Below are 18401 nucleotides of genomic sequence, written 5' to 3'. Positions count from 1 at the left end.
TAAACAGACTCTCTCAAGCCTGAGGCTCCCAAGCCCCAGGTTCAATCCTCCACTCCACCATATGCCAGAGCTGAGCAGTGCTCTGGAAAAAAAAAAAAGAGAGAGGAAGAAGAAGAAGGGAGAAAATAACATTTAGAGAGGAAAAAAGAAAGATGAGGGTGAGTTTGCCGAAGAGTTGCCAGGGGGCTGGAGGGTGGGGTAGGGTGAGGCAGGAGGGTGCTGAGGACCACTGAGGGAGGCCTCCCTTTGTCTTACACCCCTAGAACCAACATTCTTGGCTCAGGCGAACACCCTGTGCTGTGGAGAGAGAATGGGTGAAGGCCGGCAAAAGGCCAGCGGGTTTGGCAATCACTTTAGCAAGCACAGCTTCCCGTGAAGAAACGGAGGCCTACCAGGCCTAGCATGGTGGGATTTGCCAGAAACCTTCTAGTGCAAGGGGAGCTGGTTTCATAGAAGCCCAGCTCTGCTAGGGCCTGAAGTATTTCAGGAAGAAGAAGGGAGGTGGCCAGAACTTTCTACTTTGGTTCACTCACTTCCTTCCCTGGATTTTGGAGCCTCCAGGTGAGGTATTGAGATTTCACATGGAGGCCACAGAAAAAGGCCCAACGTCATTTGTGATTAAAAGGATGAAACTAGGTGGTCCGGGAGGTGGCAAAGTGGATGAAGCACTAGATTCTCAACTGTGCGGTCCTGAGTTCAATCCCCGGCAGCACATGTACCAGAGTAATACCTGGTTCTTTCTCTCTCTGCCTATCTTTCTCATAAATAAATAAATAAATTCTTTAAAAAAAAGTGATGAAACTGGAAGAGTAGATAGCATAGTGGTTCTGAAAGAATATTTTATACCTGAGGTTCCAAAGTCCCAGGTTCAATCCCCAGCACCACCTTAAGCCACAGCTGAGCAGGATTCAGGTTAACAAAAACAAAACAAAACAAACAACAACAACACATACACAAAACAAACAAACAAAAAGAATAGAATTAGGATTTAGACTCAGGTCTAAGACCCATGAGTTTCTCAAAGGCTTTGTAGTCCTCACAGGGGAGCTCCATCTTCCACTCACAGCCCCCAGGGCCACTGGGCTTTCAGAGGACTGACAGACAGGGTATGGGGCGTCCCAACCTCTGAGGTGAGGACTTTGAGCCACACCAGTGAGCGCTCTGGCGCATTGAAAACGCCAGTCCCTGCGGCCCCAGGGGTCCTGGAGGAGGCCGGAGGGGCCCCAGGAGTTGGGAAAGGCAGTGGAGGTGGCCCCCTGGCCTGCCCGCCCCTCCGAAGTCCCACCCCGAATTGAGGCCTCTTTCAGCTCCGGGTTTGAGCCGGACGGACACTGCAGCCCTGACCTCTGACGGCATGGACGCTGAAAGTAAGACCCTCGACTCCCTCTGGGTCCCTGTAGCCCCTGCTCCCTCTCTCCTTACCCCAGCTGTAGCCCCCTATGCACCCCGCCCCCAGCCCCCAGCCTCTCCTGATCCCATTCTACTCAACCTCCCTGAGCCCCAAGTGACTTTCTGTCACCCCCCAAGACTTCTTTCACTATTCCCGCCTATGTGGGGCTCCCCAGAACTCACTTGGGAAGAAAGTTCTGGAACCCTAGGAAATACCGGGGTGGCCTGTGGGTGGGGTGGGGGCACACGGGTGGTAGGAGGCCTGGTGGGGAGTCGCTCCGGACTTTGCCTTCCCTCCCCTACTCCAGGGAGGAGAAGGGGGGCAAAGTCCTGTCTCCTCCGCAGAGGGGGAGGGGGCTGAGCCCAGTGACTCCATCTCAGGTGGAGGTGGTGACTCTCAGGAGGCCCCGGGCAGAATGGGGTGTGTGTGTGTGGGGGTGGGGGGAGGCTCTGAAGTCCAAAGGCTCTTGTGAATCTGGTTCCACCAAGAAGAGGCCCTCTGACCTGAATGCTGAGTCCCCGTGGGGACTAAAGTCTTAGTGAGTTTTCATTCCTGCAAGATTAAATCCTTACCTCCTGCTGGGGCGGGTGGTAACAGCCCACTTGGAAAGCGCTCAGCTTTGCCATATGCACCACCCAGGTTTGAGCCTGGCCCCCACCAAGCTTTGGGACTGTGATCCTCCCCCTCCCCCTCCCTCTCCCTCTCCTCTCCCTCCACCTCCCCCTCCCTCTCCCCTTTCCCCTCCCCCTCCCTCTCAGCCTATCTCTTTAAAAACAAAAAAAGGGGCCAGGCGGTAACACAGTGGGTTAAGCGTACATGGCACAAAGCCCAAGGACCCAAGGACCGAGTAAGGATCCTGGTTTGAGCCGCCAGCCCCCACCTGAGGGTGTGGTGGGGGTCGCTTCACAAACGATGAAACAGGTCTGCAGGTATCTTTCCCCTTCTCTGTCTTCCCCTCCTCTCAATTTCTCTCTGTCCTATCCAACAACAATGACAGCAATAACAACAATAACAACAACAACAACTATAAACAACAAGGACAATAAAAAGGATAAAATAGCTTCCAGGAGCAGTGGATTTATAGTGCAGGTACCCAGTCCCAGCAATGACCCTTGGAGGCAAAAAAAAAAAAAAACAAACAAAACCCCAAAACCAACCCCCCCAAAAAAAACAAAACAAAGCACAAAAAGGCGTGCTCAGTCTTGACTCCATGTGAACCCACACCTCTCTCGCTTTTCCTTACATGCCTCGCAGTGTACACTCACCTGAGCCTCACGATTCCCACTGCTGACCCTTGACCTTGCAATCATTTCAGCTGGCCAGCTTTACCCTAGTCTCAGCCAGCCTTCCAGAACTTTCTGTCACCGCTCCCTGGGTCTTCCCTGCCCATTCTGAATTCTGCTGGTGTGACAGGCAAGTCATATATGACCCTATACTGAGCTCATTTTCCTGGAAGGGGGAGGGGAAAAGAAAGAACGTTGATCTGGAAGCTGGAGGGCTACCCAGCATCTGTCTCCACCTGACGTTTATTTATTTACTTAGTTGTATATAGAGACAGGGGTGGGGGTGGGGGCAGAGAAATAGAAAGAGACCACAGCACTGAAACATCCTTCAGTGCAGTGGGGGCTGGACTTGAACCTGGGGCGAGCACATGACAAAAAAAAGTAGACATTACCCAAGTGCTAGTTCACTGACTCAATATTATTATTGCTGTTGTTATACCAGAGTACTGCTCAATTCTGGTTTATGGTGGTACTGGGGATTGAACCAGCTGGGTCTTTGGAGCCTCAGGCATCAGTCTTTTCACCTCACATTTACCCAGTGGACCAACATATCAACCCAGTGTTAGGAGAATAGGACTCCTGAGTTCCAGGCTATGTGCCATCTGTGAGTGGTCTTCTCCCTTCCTCACTGCAGTGTGGTTTCCTCCTGAAACTGACTTTCGGAGAGGCTGGAAAACAGTCTAAAGTCACACAGTACAGAGGAGGTGATGGGGCTGAGAAGGGAAGCCTGGAGGTTCAGGGTCCTGATGTGCCAATGACAGCGGGGACCGGGCACAGGAGCCCTCCCTGGTGGTGGTTTGCAGAACTCTGTGAGCACTGACATCCAAGACATACAATAATTAACATATGGAATTCGGTGCTGAGGCTAAATGACAGCATGGTGACATGTGGTGAGAGGGAGGGACAATTCTGGACCTGCCCACCCGTGTCGGGGATCCTGACTCCACGCTTTTCTGTTGTGTGAACCTGAGCACATTACGTGCCCTCCCAGTGTCTCGGTTTCCTCATCTGTAGAATGGGAATGACAGCAACTACCTCCGAGGTTTGTTGTAAAGACTCAATAGTTTTGTTTATTCATTAACATGAGAGCGGGAGAGAACCAGAGCATCACTCTAGCACACATCATGCTGGGACTGAACTCAAGACCTCAAGCTTGAGAGCCCAGGACTTTATCCATCGCACCACCTCCTGGCCTGTGTTAGCTGCTATTCTTTTTTTTTTTTTTTTTTTTTTCTCTCCAGGGTTATTGCTGGGGCTCAGTGCCTGCATCATGAATCCATTGCTCCTGGAGGCCATTTTTCCCCCCTTTTGTTGCCCTTATAGTTGTAGCCTTGTTGTAGTTATTATTGTTGTTGATGCCGTTTGTTGTTGGATAGGACAGAGAAATGGAGAGAGGAAGGGAAGACGGAGAGGGTGAGAGGAAGATAGACACCTGCAGACCTGCTTCACCGTCTGTGAAGCGACTCTCCTGCGGGTGGGGAGCCAGGGGCTCAAACCGGGATCCTTACGTGCCGAAGTCCAGCTGTGGCAGGTCAGGAGTCCCTGAAGGTGTGTTAGAGTAGCGGCGGAGTGAGGAATGAGACAAGACACCAAGGTCTGATGTCCGTCTAATTTATTTATGCAAGCAAGCCTTTTTTATACTTGGCAGTATAGCTGTTTGCGGCAAAAGTTACAGTAAAATGAAAGGTGAAAAACAGATTATATTGTGACAGAGCATGTTTTCAATATTCTCCTTACTGCGTACCCATTTCTGGCAACATTTTTTTGTAGTACTGGTTTAACGGCTTAATTATAGCTTGTTTTTGTTCCTTAGTGTGTATGCACCAAGGTGGACCTTGTCTAGCCAATCTTTCCATGAACCCTAGCTGAGAATACATTGTTCTTACTCCGTTAATATTTTCCCAACGAATGCCTTTCTCATCATATGCTTCTGTATAGGGCAATGGAGTGTCCTTTAGACCTAGATGGATACCAGAGTTTCCCATTAAACTTGTAAGCTATCTATGGGGGGGTAGGAGGGGTCCCTGTGTTGTGGGAACTATCTTTCTGTTATTAGTTTTCTTATTCTTGTAAGGTTGGGGTTTAGGAGCTTGAGTAGGCCAAGGCGCTAACAGCCCAGCCCTTTGTAATGCTATCATAAAATCTCCATTGGGTTTGTTTGGAAAATATTGTTTGGCAATTTCTTTTCTTTTTTTTTTTTGTTTGGCAATTTCTGACAAGAAGGACTGTTTACAATTTTCACAGGGTGGTTACTGCAATTGCTTCAGTATAGGTGCAACTCAATGTTCCAGTCATTCCTAATAAGAATATCATTCCTCCTATTAGACCACATCCAGGTCGTCCTTTTCCAGCTGAGACCTTGTCATGCAGCTTGGATAGAAGAGGATGTGGCACTTACGTTGGTCCTTGTGCTTTGCGCCACGTGCGCTTAACCCGCTGCGCTACCACCCAACCCCGTTAGCTGCTATTCTTGCATGTGACCTCATTCCAGGTTCTATCAGCAATCAGTAGTACCACCGGAGTTTTGACTTGGTAAAAACAAAACCTTTAAGACTATTTCTGAACAACACCAAAAACTGTGTTGGGGAGCTGGCTTAGTTGTGTTGTCCACACAACAAGGGTTCACTTCCAGCCCGGTGTTTATTGGTCATTATTTTTTATTTTACCAGAGCACAGCTCAGCTCTGGCTTCAGGTGGTGCTGGGAATTGAATCTGGGACCTTGAAGCCTCGGGTATAAGGGTTTTTTGTTTTGTTTTTGTCTAAGCATTGTGCTTCCTATCTAACCTTGCATTTACTTTACCATCAGGGTTATCATTGGGGCTCTGTGCCTGTTTGATGATTCCACTGCTTCTGGTGGCCATTTTGTTCCCCTTTTTCTCTTTCTTTCTTTTTTTATTAATGAGAAAGATAGGAGGAGAGAAAAAGAACCAGACATCATTCTGACACATGTGCTGCCGGGGATCGAACTCGGGACCTCATGCTTAGGAGTCCAAAGCTTTATCACTGTTCCACCTCCCGGACCACTTCTTTTTCTGTTTGACAGAGAGAGAGGGAGATAAAGAGAGACACCTGCAGCACTGCTTCCTGAGGTTTCTCTCCTGCAGATGGGGCCTGGGGACTTGAACCTGGGTCCTTGCGCATGGCAGTACCTTTTCTAACTTTTGCTAGGCCACTTCCCTTCACATTTCTGTCTCTGTCTCCATCTATATGTATATAAGCAGTTACCCTCAGGGCAGGCAAACCTCAGTTATAGGAGCATGAATAGAGAGAGGGTGGGAGACAGCATCGTGGTTATGCAAAGGACCTTCACACCTGAGGCTCTAAGGTCCCAGCACCACTGTAAGCCAGAGCTGAGTAGTGGTCTTGTCTCTCTGTATCCTTATCATTTTTATCTCTCTCATTAAAATAAATAAATACTAAAGAGAGAGAGAGATTGAGAGAATAAATAGAAAAGAGGAAATTGGGAGCCCGGCGGTAGCACAGTGGGTTAAGCGCATGTGGTGCAAAGCGCAAGGACCGGCATGATGATCCTGGTTCGAGCCCCCGGCTCCCCACCTGCAGGGGAGTCGCTTCACAGGAGGTGAAGCAGGTCTGCAGGTGTCTATCTTTCTCTCCCCCTCTCTGTCTTCCCCTCCTCTCTCCATTTCTCTCTGTCCTATCCAACAACAACGATATCAGTAACAACAGCAACAATAACTGCAACAACAATGGGAAACAACAGGGGCAACAAAAGGGAAAATAAATACTAAAAAAAAATTTGGGAGTCGGGCTGTAGCGCAGCGGGTTAAGCGCAGGTGGCGCAAAGCACAAGGACTGGCATAAGGATCCCGGTTCAAACCCCGGCTCCCCACCTGCAGGGGAGTCGCTTCACAGGCGGTGAAGCTGGTCTGCAGGTGTCTATCTTTCTCTCCTCCTCTCTGTCTTCCCCTCCTCTCTCCATTTCTCTCTGTCCTATCCAGCAACGACAACAACAATAATAACTACAACAATAAAACAACAAGGGCAACAAAAGGGAATAAATAAATAAAATAAATATTAAAAAAAAAGTTAAAAAAATAATTTAAAAAAATTTTATTTATTGGGGGACATAGGTCCTGATTCCAGTAACTCTTCCCAGCAGGGAGCAGCTGTCTAGTTAGGAAGACAAAGAAACAGAGTATAAACTACTTAACCAGATGATAATAGCAGAAGTGCCCCACTTCTCTCTCTCTCTCTCTCTCTCTCATTTTTTTAAAACAGACTTGATTTGAAGCATATTTTATTTATTTACTATTTTTGAGAGAGATGTAGCAAAAGACACAGAGAGAAACGCCAGAGCACTGCTCAGCTCTGGTTTGTGATGGTGCGGGGGATTGAACCTGGGACTTAGGAGCCTCAGGCATGAGAGTCTCTTTGCATAACCATTGTGCTGTTTCCCCCCTCTCATTAATTAATTAATATATTTATTTATTATTGAATAGAGATAGAGAAATTGAGATGAGAGGGAGATAGAGAAAAAGAGAGACACCTGCAGCCCTGCTTCACCACTCCTAAAGCTTTTCCCTTGTAGGTGGGGACCTGGGGTTTGAACCTGGGTTCTTGTGCACTGTAACATGAGTGCTTAACCAGGTGCACCACTGCCTGCCTCCCTCTCTGTGTGTGTGTGTTCACATACTCTGCAGAGTCATGAGTTTAACACAAACTTTTTATACTTTCTGTAAGAAGCAAAGTAAAAGACACATCCCAAGATACTTTAGATTCCCTCAAAGGCTATTTTAATAAAACCCATAACCCCAGAGGTGGCACAGTGAACAAAGCACGAAGGCCCTAACTTCCATCCCTGGAATTGTCTGTGCCAGGCTGCTACTCTGGTCATCTCTCTCAATGATAAATAAATCAAACTTTAGAAAAAAAAAGTCTCTGGACAACCAGGCTTGAACGCTCCAAGGTGCAGGGGTGAAGGGGGTGGGGTAGCAGGACGAGGAACTGCACACTGACTGCACACTGACTGCAGCCAGCAGGGAGACGGGATGTGACGTTGGGGTGTCAACTCTGCTAGGGGGGGCAGTTTTGTGCTTCTCCTGTAGCTGTAGAAACAGCACCCCCACCCCACCCCCCCAGCAGCGGGCCAATTAGGAGGATCCTTCTTTGCAGAACTCCTGGTGGGAATCCCCTTTGTTGAGAACGTGCGAGACTGTGTTGCTGCTTTTTTTTTTCCCTCACACAAGGAACTCAGAGCCTTAACAGTCTGTCTCTCCTGTGGGCAGTGGGAATAGCTGGTTTCTTCATGGTGGCAGGAGAGTTTGGGGATTGGGAGGTACCCTGCTGTGGAGAAGAGACAACCTGGGTCCACCTAGGTCACTTTTATTGATTTATAGCAATAATACTTTTTAATAATTAAAAGTAGAAGAAAAATATATTATTCTTATTATTTTATTTTTACCAAATAAAAATTTCAACTCTGTCTTTTGCTGGTGCTGGGGATTGAACCTGGGGTTTTCAATACTCAGGCATGAAGGTCTCCCCAGCAGGTCATTGTTTTTTTTTAATATTTATTTTATTTATTTATTCCTTTGTTGCTCTTGTTGTTTTATTGTTGTAGTTATTATTGTTGGATAGGACAGAAAGAAATGGAGAGAGGAGGGGGAATACAGAGAGGGGAGAGAAAGACAGACACCTGCAGACCTGCTTCACTGCTTGTGAAATGACTCCCCTGCAGGTGGGGAGCCAGGGCTCGAACCGGGATCCTTACTCCGGTCTCGGTTGTGCTTTGCGCCACCTGCGCTTAACCCGCTGCGCTACAGCCCAACTCCCCATTTTTTTTCTTTTTAATTTATAAGAAGGAGACACTAACAAAACCATAGGATAAGAGGGGTACAACTTCACACAATTCCCACCACCAGAACTCCGTATCCCACCCCCTCCCCTGATAGCTTTCCTGTTCCTTTTTTTTTTTTAATATTTATTTATTCTCTTTTGTTGCCCTTGTTGTTTTATTATTGTTGCTATTTATGTCATCATTGTTAGATAGGACGGAGAGAAATGGAGAAAGGAGGAGAAGATAGAGAGGGGGAGAGAAAGATAGATATCTGCTGACCTGCTTCACCGCTTGTGAAGCGACTCCCCTGCAGATGGGGAGGCTCAAACTGGGATCCTTACGCTAATCCTTGTGCTTTCCCAGTCCTTGCGCTTTGCGCCACCTGCGCTTAACCCACTGTGTTGCTGCCCAACTCCCAGCTTTCCTATTCTTTTTTTTTAATATTTATTTTATTTATTTATTCCCTTTTTGTTGCCATTGTTGTAGTTATTATTGTTGTTGTCGTTGTTGGATAGGACAGAGAGAAATGGAGAGAGGAGGGGAAGGCAGAGAGGAGGAGAGAAAGATAGGCATCTACAGACCTGCTTCACCGCCTGTGAAACGACTCCCCTGCAGGTGGGGAGCCGGGGTTCGAACCGGGATCCTTATGCTGGTCCTTGTGCTTTGCGCCACCTGCGCTTAACCCGCTGCGCTACAGCCCGACTCCCAGCTTTCCTATTCTTTAACCCTCTGGGAGTACGGACCCAAGATCATTGTGGGATGCAGAAGGTAGAAGGTCTGGCTTCTGTAATTGCTTCCCCGCTGAACATGGGTGTTGACAGGTCGATCAGTACTCCCAGCCTGCCTCTCTCTTTCCCTAGTGGGGCGGGGCTCTGGGGAATCGGAGCTTCAGGACACACTGGTGGGGTTGTCTGTCCAGGGAAGTCTGGTTGGCATCCTGCTAGCATCTGGAACCTGGTGGAGGTCATTGTTATTATTACTATTGCTAGGGCTTTGTGCCTGCATGATTCTACCGTTCCCAGTGATGTTTTTCCCCAGAGAGAGTGAAAGATGGGGAAGGGGACAGAGAGAAGGAAGAGAAACGCTATAGCACTGCTGCACCACTTGCAAAGCTTGTCTTTCTGTGCCGTGCTCTACGGTGATTGGGGGCTTGAACCCAGGTCCTCCATCATGGTAACATCTGCGCTCTACCAGGTCAGCCATGTCCCGGCCCTGGTCACTTTCTAGTTTTTGATTAGGCCTTTTCTCTGCACACTTCTGAATTTTTGTTCATAGTATCTAAGTACACAGGAAGTGGACACTGGAGAATGGGGTAGGATTTGTGACATTGGCATGAGCAGTGATGCCTAAAAGCTGCTCTTCTCTCTAGATTGAGAAGGTCCAGGCCTTCTGGGGGCAGGGCCAGGACATCAGCATTGGGAACCTACTCTGATGACGCCATTGTGCTGTCAAGCTTGGGACCACTGCCCAAGTCACCCTGAAATTTTTCTTTAACTCTCATTGAGGGTCCTGTCTCTCCTGTTCTTGTCTCTTTATTTCCTTCCTCCCTTCTTTCCTTTCTTCCTTTTCTTTCTTCATATTTATCTGTTTATTTATTTTAATTATCAGACAGAGACAGACAGAAATCAAGAGGGAAGGTGGAAATAGAGAGAAATAGCTGCAACACTGCTTCACTCTCAGGAAGCTTTTCCCCCCTGCAGGTGGGGACCAGGGGCTTGAACTGGGGTCCTTGCACACTGTAATGTGTGCATAACCATGCGTCAGCATCTGGCCTCTAATTTTCTCACTTATTATAGGGGATTTTAATTTTTCAAGCAGGCAAAGAAGTACGATGAGCACTCTGTGCCCACCACTCGGCCTCAGTGACTACCTGCTTTGGTCCAGTCCTGCCCCGTCCACACCTTGCTCCCTCTGCCTCCCGCAAAAGCAAAGCATAACGGGCTGGGAGAGCTTTTCCACATGGCCACAGCTCAGCTGTCATTTCTTAAGACATTCCAGAAGACAAGGTCTTCTCTTCACTTACAGCAGTAATCCAGAAATCTCAATGGAGATATTTATTTCTATGTCCTTTAAAAAGGACACAGGGAGGGAGAGAGAGAGAGAGAGAGAGATCACAGCACAAAGGCTTTCTTCAACGCGCTGGGGGTTGAGCTCAAACTGGGGTTGTGCACCTGGCAAAGCAGAGCACTATTTATTTTCACTGACCTTAGAAAAACAGTGATGGATTTATTTATTTAATAATAGGAGAGAGAATGAACTAGTGTATCAGGTCTCTCTGTCTCCTTCCCTCTATCTTCCCCTTCCCTCTCCACCTCTATTTAATAATAAATAAAATGAAATAAAAACGTTAAAAAATAAAAGTAATAATAATAAAGGGGGGAGGGAGTCGGGTGGTAGTGCAGGTTAAGCGCAGGTGGCACAAAGTGCAAGGACCACCATAAGGATCCCGGTTCGAGCCCCTGGCTCCCCACCTGCTTCACAAGTGGTAAAGCAGGTCTGCAGGTGTCTATCTTTCTTTCCCCCTCTGTCTTCCCCTCCTCTCTCCATTTCTCTCTGTCCTATCCAACAACGACAACATCAACAACGACAATAATAACTACAACAATAAAAAAAAAACAAGGGCAACAAAAGTGAATAAATAAATAAATAAATATTTTTTTTAAAGGGGGGGATGACCACGAGAAGCAGTGGACTCATGTGCAGGCACTGAGCTCCAGTGATAACTCTGGTGGCAATAAAAAAATAAATAATAAAAAGCCTTCTGGGCAGAGGCTTCCCAGTTGCCAAGTCCAATGTCTGCCTTGCTCCTGCTCAGACCCTGCTCCTGGAACCTTCTTCCCCCAGATATACACCCCTTCCTGCTGCTGCTGCTCTGTCGCCAGCCAGCCTCGGTATGCCCTGAAGGACTGGCCTTTCTCAGAGCCAGCCTCTTCTTCTCTTACCCACCACTGTCCCCAACACCTACGCCAATGTCCCTTCTGAACCCCACCCTCCGTCATTCTCCCCCACCCCAGTCCCCACTCCCCTGAATGACTTCTGACACCAGGGCACATCCTTGGGATTTAAGGGGTGAGGCTCAAGTGGCAGCTTCTGTTCTTGTAAAAGGACAACAGCACCCCGCCCTGTCACTCCACCTGGAAGAGTTTCAGATTGGGGGGCTCACTCATGGCAACTGGGGTGTCCACAGCTGGCATGCCTCAGGCACAGGCCCTGCAGGCTGTCCTTCTGCTTCCCTGTTCTCTGAGACACCTACACTTCACTTCTCAGAACAACTCAGCCATCTGTCAGCTCCCAGCTGCCCGGGGCTGCGACCCATGCAGTGCCTCCAAGTGTGTTGTCTCAGCTGGTGATCTGGGCAGATCCCACACGTGCCCTTGAAGGCTGCTTCAAGAGCATTGCCCAAGGTTCAGGGTCCCTCATTTTCTGTCTGGTTAATTGCTTCAGCCTCATTTTTTTTTTTTCTGAAGAGATTTACTTACTCATCTACTTCTTTTATCTTTAAAATATTTATATATTAATTCAAGAGTGACAGAGAGGGAAAGATACACATATACATACAACAGTGGAGGGAGAGAGAAGGAGAAAGAGACACACACACCCCCAGGCACTGCTCAACTCTGGCTGATGGTGGTGTTGGGGATTGAACCTGGGACCTCAGCACTTTAAGCATGATAATCTTTTGTAAAACCATTGTGCTGTCTCCCCAGCCCAGATTGATTTATTTACTTATTTATTTGAGAGGGAGAGAAAGAGAGAGAGAAAACCGGAGCATCGCTCTAGCACATGTGATGCTGGGGATCAAACTTGGGACCTCATGCTTAAAGAATTCAACATTTTGTCTGCTGTGCCACTTTCCAGGCTTCTTTCCTTTCCTTTCCTTTCCGGGGTCTCAAACTGGGATCCTTACGCTGGTCCTTGCGCTTTGCACCATATGAGTTTAACCCACTGCACTACTACTGCCCAACCTCCTACTTTTTCTTTTTTAAAGATAGAGACAGAGAAGGCAGAGAGACATAGTGAAAGAGCACCGAAGCTTCCTTCAGTGTAATGGCGACCAGGTGCGAACCTGGGTCGAGCGTATGCAAGTGAGCTGTTCTGCCAGCCCTTTTAGGGCACTTTATGCTTCATCGACATGCGCGTGTGGTTTCACTGCTACTCGACCAATTTTTTTCATTCTTTTAGACTTAAGAGAGGCAGAAAGACTGAGACAGGGAGCAATACCACAGCGCCAGAACTGCCCCTGGTGTCATGGCGCCTCTGTGTGGAGTATTGGGATTCCAATCTGAGTCACTTGTAGCAAGGATGCATGTTCTTAGGTGAGCTGTCCCTTGGCTCAAGTTAGGTTTAGCAGCCCAGAAGTTTGTACTTTCCCCCTGCAGATGGGGGTCAGGGGCTCTTACCCGGGTCCTTACACACTGTAACATGTGTGCTCAACCAGGTGCACCACCACCCGGCCCCCACATTATTATTTTTAACCAGAGCACTGCTCACTTCTGGCAGAACTGGAGATTGAACCTGGCCTGAAAGTCTTTCTGCACAATCCCAGTTTTATTTCATTTTATTCACTTCATTTCACCTCATTACCAGAGGGACCCTGTGGTGCTGGGAATTGAACCTGGGACCTCTAAGAGGCTCAGGCATGAGAGACTTTTGCTACCCCCCTACACACACACACACACACACACACAGAGTCACCATTTACTTTAAAAAGTTGCAGCTGGCTTAATGGAGGTAGGTGAGGGTTCTGCCTCTTTGCAGGCCTCGTGCCCGATAGGCCCTGGAGAGGGATAGGGATTACAGGTTGTTCCTGTTACTTGTCCTCAGCATGTCATCTGGACACCACTAGGTGCAGCTGGGGACAGAACAGAAGGGTGATTGGGGCGTAGATAGCATAATGCTTATGCAAAGAGACTCTCATGCTTTGGATTCCAAAATCCCAGGTTCAATTCCCCACACCACCGTAAACCAGAGCTGAGCAGTGCTCTGGTAAAAATAATAAAATAAAACTAGTAAATGGTCGTCAGAAAAGAAAAGCGCTCATTGAATACGGTGGCCTTAAGGAAGAAAAGCCAGACAAAGAGGACTGCTTCCTAGGATAGAAAGAGGCAGAGTATCGCAGGGCAAACGTGGAGTGAACAATGTTGAAGCAAACACTCCCACTTCACAGGTATTTCACTTGCTCCTCCTACTGGGCTGAGTTCTTCCAGGGCACCAAGCCCCTGCAGTGCAAGTCTTCTCCAGGCCGACAGATGGCGGTATTGCGCCGTGCCTGAGCGCGCCCTCTGCAGTCCCAAGTCCAATAGGAGTGAACCTTGGAGTCCACCGAGCCTAGGACTCGTATTTTATAGGCAAAAGGAGTTGCCACACTCTTAAAAACGTGCCTTGCCTAGCTGGGCTGACTCTGCCTCCAGTTTGCTGTGTGATCTCAGGTGACTTGCAGTTCTTCTCTGGTCTTCAGTCTCTGCATCTGTAAAAAGCTGACTCTTCCAACACGGTGTTGCAGAGCAGACTAGGACAAAAAAAAAGTGCCTTGCTTGGCCAAGAGAGAGCTCCCGGGTAGCACGTGTGCCTCCCTAAGTGTGTGGTCTGTGCAGAATGCGGGACTTGCGTGGTTTTTTTGTTTTGTTTTGGTTTTGCCTCCAGAGTTATCGCTGGGGCTCGGTGCCAGCACTATGAATCCACTGCTCCTGGAGACTATTTCCCCCATTTTGTTGTCCTTGTTGTTGCCCTTGTTGTGGTTGTTATTGTTATAGCTGTTGTTGTTGAATCGGATAAAGAGAAATCTAGAGAGGAAGGGAAGACAGAGAGGGCGAGAGAAAGACACCTGCAGACCTGCTTCACCACTTATGAAGCGATCCCCTTGCAGGTGGGGAGCTGGGGGCTCGAACTGAGATCCTTATGCCCAACCTTGTGCTTTGTGCCATGTGCGCTTAACCCGCTGCGCTACCGCCCGACCCGCTTTTTTTTTTTTTAACTTGATAGGACAGAGAGAAGTTGAGGGAAGAGGGATATAGAGAGAGGAAGGGAGGGGAAGAGGAGAGGGAGAGAGATATATATGCAGCACTGCTTCACTGCTCATGAAGTTTCCCTCCTGCAGGTGGGGACTGGGGGCTTGAACCTGGATCTTTGTGCAATGGTAACATGTGCACTTAGCCTGGTGTGTTACCACCCAGGCCCAGGACTTGTATGCTTGAAGCTGCTGATTTCGCCCCTGGCACTGAGTGTGGCAGAGTGGTGCTTTGGTTTTTCTCTCCTAGAGAAAATAAAATAAATCTTTAAAGGAAAAAAGAGGAGGTGGAGAGATAGCATAATGGTTATGCCAAAGACCTTCATGCTTGAGGCCCAGAGATTCCAGGTTAATACCCAGCATCACCATGCTCTGGTGAAATAACAAACAAATCAGCCCAGCATGTGGGACAGTGGATAAAAGAGTTGGGCTCTCAAACATGAGATCCTGGTTCGATCCCCAGCATCGCCTGTGCCAGTGTCATTCTGGTTCTCTCCTCTCATTAATAAATTTATTTAAAATTATGTATTTATTTAGTTTTGATAGGATAGAAAGAAATTGAGAGGGAAGGGGAGATAGAGAAGATGAGAGAAAGACACACCTGCAGTACTGCTTCACTGCTTGTGAAGCCTTCCCCCAGCAGGTGGGGACTGGCAGGCAGCTTACGTGGGAGGGCACCTGCTTTGTCACCCGTGTGTCACAGTGTCTAGCCTGCCCCCCCCCATGGTGGGAGCCCCTACCCCGCCCCATCTGAGAAAGTTGCCCTGAGTGGTGAGGCCACAGAGACGATAAAAGGAATGTTCAAGGAAAGAGAGCAGAGTACCACTGTGGCATATGCATTGCTGAGGATGGCACCTGGGACACCAAGAACACACGTCCCACACTCCACTCACTGGGCCACCTACTCTCCACCCCACGCCGACTCCCCTGCGGCCCAGTTTTTCAATATTTTGACAATGCACTTGCTGCCATTAAGGGGACCGGTTTCGAGCCCCGGGCCACCACATGCAAGCACTTGCAGAGGGGAAGCTTCCTTAGCGGAGGAGCTGTGTCTCTCCTCTTTCTGTCCGTCTGTCTCTCTCCTAGACAGCCAGCCCAGACCTGACACCGCCCCTCCTGTCTCCCCAGGCCTGGCGCTCCTGCTGCCCCCCTCCACGCTGGCGGCACTGGCGGATGACTGGCTCCGAGAGGACTGCCCGGGCCTGGACCCTGGCGCGCTGGCCTCGGGGGCGGCCCCGGCGCAGGCGGCGCTGTGGGCCAAGTCCCCGGGCGTGCTGGCCGGGAGGCCTTTCTTCGAGGCGGTGTTCGCCCGCGTGCAGTGCCAGGTGTCCTGGCTGCTGCCCGAGGGCGCGCGGCTGCGGCCGGTGCAGCAGGTGGCGGAGGTGCGGGGACTCGCGCACCGCCTGCTGCTGGCCGAGCGCGCCGCCCTCAACGCCCTGGGCCGCTGCAGCGGGGTGGCCAGCGCGGCGGCGGCGGCCGTGGAGGCGGCACGGGCGGCGGGCTGGGCGGGGCGCGTGGCCGGTACCCGGAAGACGGCGCCCGGCTGCCGCCTGCTGGACAAGTACGCGCTGCTGGTGGGCGGCGCCGCGGCGCACCGCTACGACCTGGGCTCGCTGCTCATGGTCAAGGACAACCACGTGGTGGCGGCCGGCGGCGTGGACAAGGTGCGCCCCCCTCCCCGGGGACCCCCCCCAGTCCCGCGGGGAGCAGTCCGGGCGCTTCTACCCGGCTGGCTTCACTTAACCCAGCTGCACCGCCCCAAGCTACACCTGTTCCCCTCCACCATTCTGTCGCTGCTTGGTGCCAAGCTCCTGAACAAAGCAGGGGCGTGAGGGCGATGGCATCTGTCACCCCATTGATCGCCAGGGTGGACGCTGATCTGGCTGGCAGGGTGTCCCCTTTCTCCCTCATCACTCAGTGGGTCCCTCTGACTTGATTTTCTCTCTTTCTTTCTCTCTTTTTTCCCCCTGTTCAGCTCTGGCTTGTGGTGGTGTTGGGGCTTGAACTTGGGACCTCATAGCCTCAGGCATGGAAATCTTTTGTGCAAAACCATTATGCTGTGTCCCCAGCCCACATAAGTCCCTCTGAATCCCCACGCCTTATCTGTTGTGAATCCCAGTAGCTGTGTTTCCCTCAGCAAAGCAGGGAGCGGTGAGTCGGGTACTCCCGGACCCTGGGCAGGTCACAGGTCAGTCTAACTCCCAGGCCTGTTTCTTATCTGTAAGGATGTTCTTGAAGGCCCTTTCCAAGTTTTATTTGTCCAAAAAGATTTTCTTTCTTTTAAAAAATATTTTTAATATATTTATTTATTTTCCATTTTTGTTGCCCTTGTTGTTCTTTTCATTGTTGTAGTTATTGTTGTTGTTATTGATGTCGTCGTTGTTGGATAGGACAGAGAGAAATGGAAAGAGGAGGGGAAAACAGGGGGAGAGAAAGATAGACACCTGCAGACCTGCTTCACCACCTGTGAAGCGACTCCCCTGCACGTGGGGAGCCGGGGGGCTCGAACCAGGATCCTTCCGTGGGTCCTTGCGCCACCTGCGCTTAACCCGCTGGCTACCGCCCAACTCCCCTAAAAAGACTTTCATGCCTGATGTTCTGAGGTCACAAGTTCAATCCCCAGCACCCCATAAGCCAGAGCTTGAAGCAGTGCTCTGGTGCCTCTCTCTCTGTATCTCTCTCTCAAAAAAAGAAAAACTTAAAAAAAGAAAGTGAAAACACCTGCCATCCCCAATTAATGCTGAACTCCTTGCCCTTGGGTATCTGGAGCCCCAGCTCCCCTGGCACGCAGGTGCCCGCCCTCACCAACCCCCCTTCGGCCCCAGGCAGTGCGAGGGGCGCGGAAGGCGGCGGGCTTCTCCCTGAAGGTGGAGGTGGAGTGCAGCAGCCTGGAGGAGGCGGCCGAGGCGGCGCAGGCGGGGGCTGACCTGGTCATGCTGGACAACTTCAAACCCGAGGTGAGGTGGCCTGCTCCCCCGGGATGGGGGGGGGAATGACTGCGTGATGGGGAGCCCTCAGTCCCCCCTCTTGGCTTGTGTCCGCAGGAGCTGCACGCCACAGCCGCGGCACTCAAGGCCCGCTTCCCCTCCCTGGGCGTGGAGGCGAGCGGGGGCGTCACGCTGGCCAACCTGACCCAGTTCTGTGGCCCCCACATCGACGTGATCTCCTTGGGGATGCTCACCCAGGCCGCGCCCGTGGTTGACTTCTCGCTCAAGCTCTTCCCTGAGGGGGCCACACCCGCACCCTACGCCGTGTGCCCCGGTCCTGAGACCAAGTGTGGACGGTCGAGGGCCTGGGACCCGTAAGATGACACAGCTTCAAGCCCAGTGGCCAGTCTGTCTGCCTCGGTTTCCTAATCTGTCTAATGGGTGGGCCCTGTGGCTCTGGGCATGTGTAGTAATTGCTCAGTAAATGTTAGAGGTCACCATCATTCATCTCATCTAAGATGCACTATTTTCTTTCTTTTTTTTTTCCCTCCAGTACACAACCATCTGAGCTCAGCGTGGCGCTATTAACCTATAGTGCTTAATGGGCACCAGTGGTCACTGTCAGCCATCCTGGGTGGGGTGAGGCCCCCATGGCTATGAGCTCACAGCTTGTGGATAAAACAGGAGCAGAATCTAGGCTGAGGGCCCCCTACAGTGGAGCATCAGATAGAGTGTCCACATTATCACGCACAGTTACCCAGCCAGGTTCAAGCCTCTGGTTCCCACCTGCAGGGGAGAAGCTTCCTGAGCAGTGAAGCAGCGTTGCAGGTTTCTATCCCTCTCTCTGTCCCCATCTCTCTCTCTCTCTCTCTCTCTCTCTCTCTCTCTGTGTGTGTCTCTTACCCTCTATCAAAAAGGAAAACAGGGTGGGGGAGATAGCATAATGGTTATCAAAAGAAACTCTCATGCCTGAGGTTCTAAAGTCCCATGTTCAAT

General features: G+C 50.1%; 1 protein-coding gene across 1 annotated transcript; it reads left to right on the top strand.

The window, feature by feature from the left end:
* Positions 1-1261: 1261 nt before the first annotated feature.
* On the top strand, positions 1262-17908 carry QPRT (quinolinate phosphoribosyltransferase). The gene is made up of 4 exons (XM_060173060.1): positions 1262-1367; positions 15607-16142; positions 17304-17435; positions 17523-17908. The coding sequence occupies exons 1-4, from the start codon at positions 1355-1357 to the stop codon at positions 17781-17783; spliced, it is 942 nt and encodes a 313-aa protein (XP_060029043.1). The 5' UTR covers positions 1262-1354; the 3' UTR covers positions 17784-17908.
* The last annotated feature ends 493 nt before the right edge of the window (positions 17909-18401 follow it).

This window comes from Erinaceus europaeus, chromosome 15 (assembly GCF_950295315.1).
Source record: "Erinaceus europaeus chromosome 15, mEriEur2.1, whole genome shotgun sequence".
NCBI classification, from domain to species: domain Eukaryota; kingdom Metazoa; phylum Chordata; class Mammalia; order Eulipotyphla; family Erinaceidae; genus Erinaceus; species Erinaceus europaeus.
This window is presented reverse-complemented; position numbering and strand designations above follow the sequence as displayed.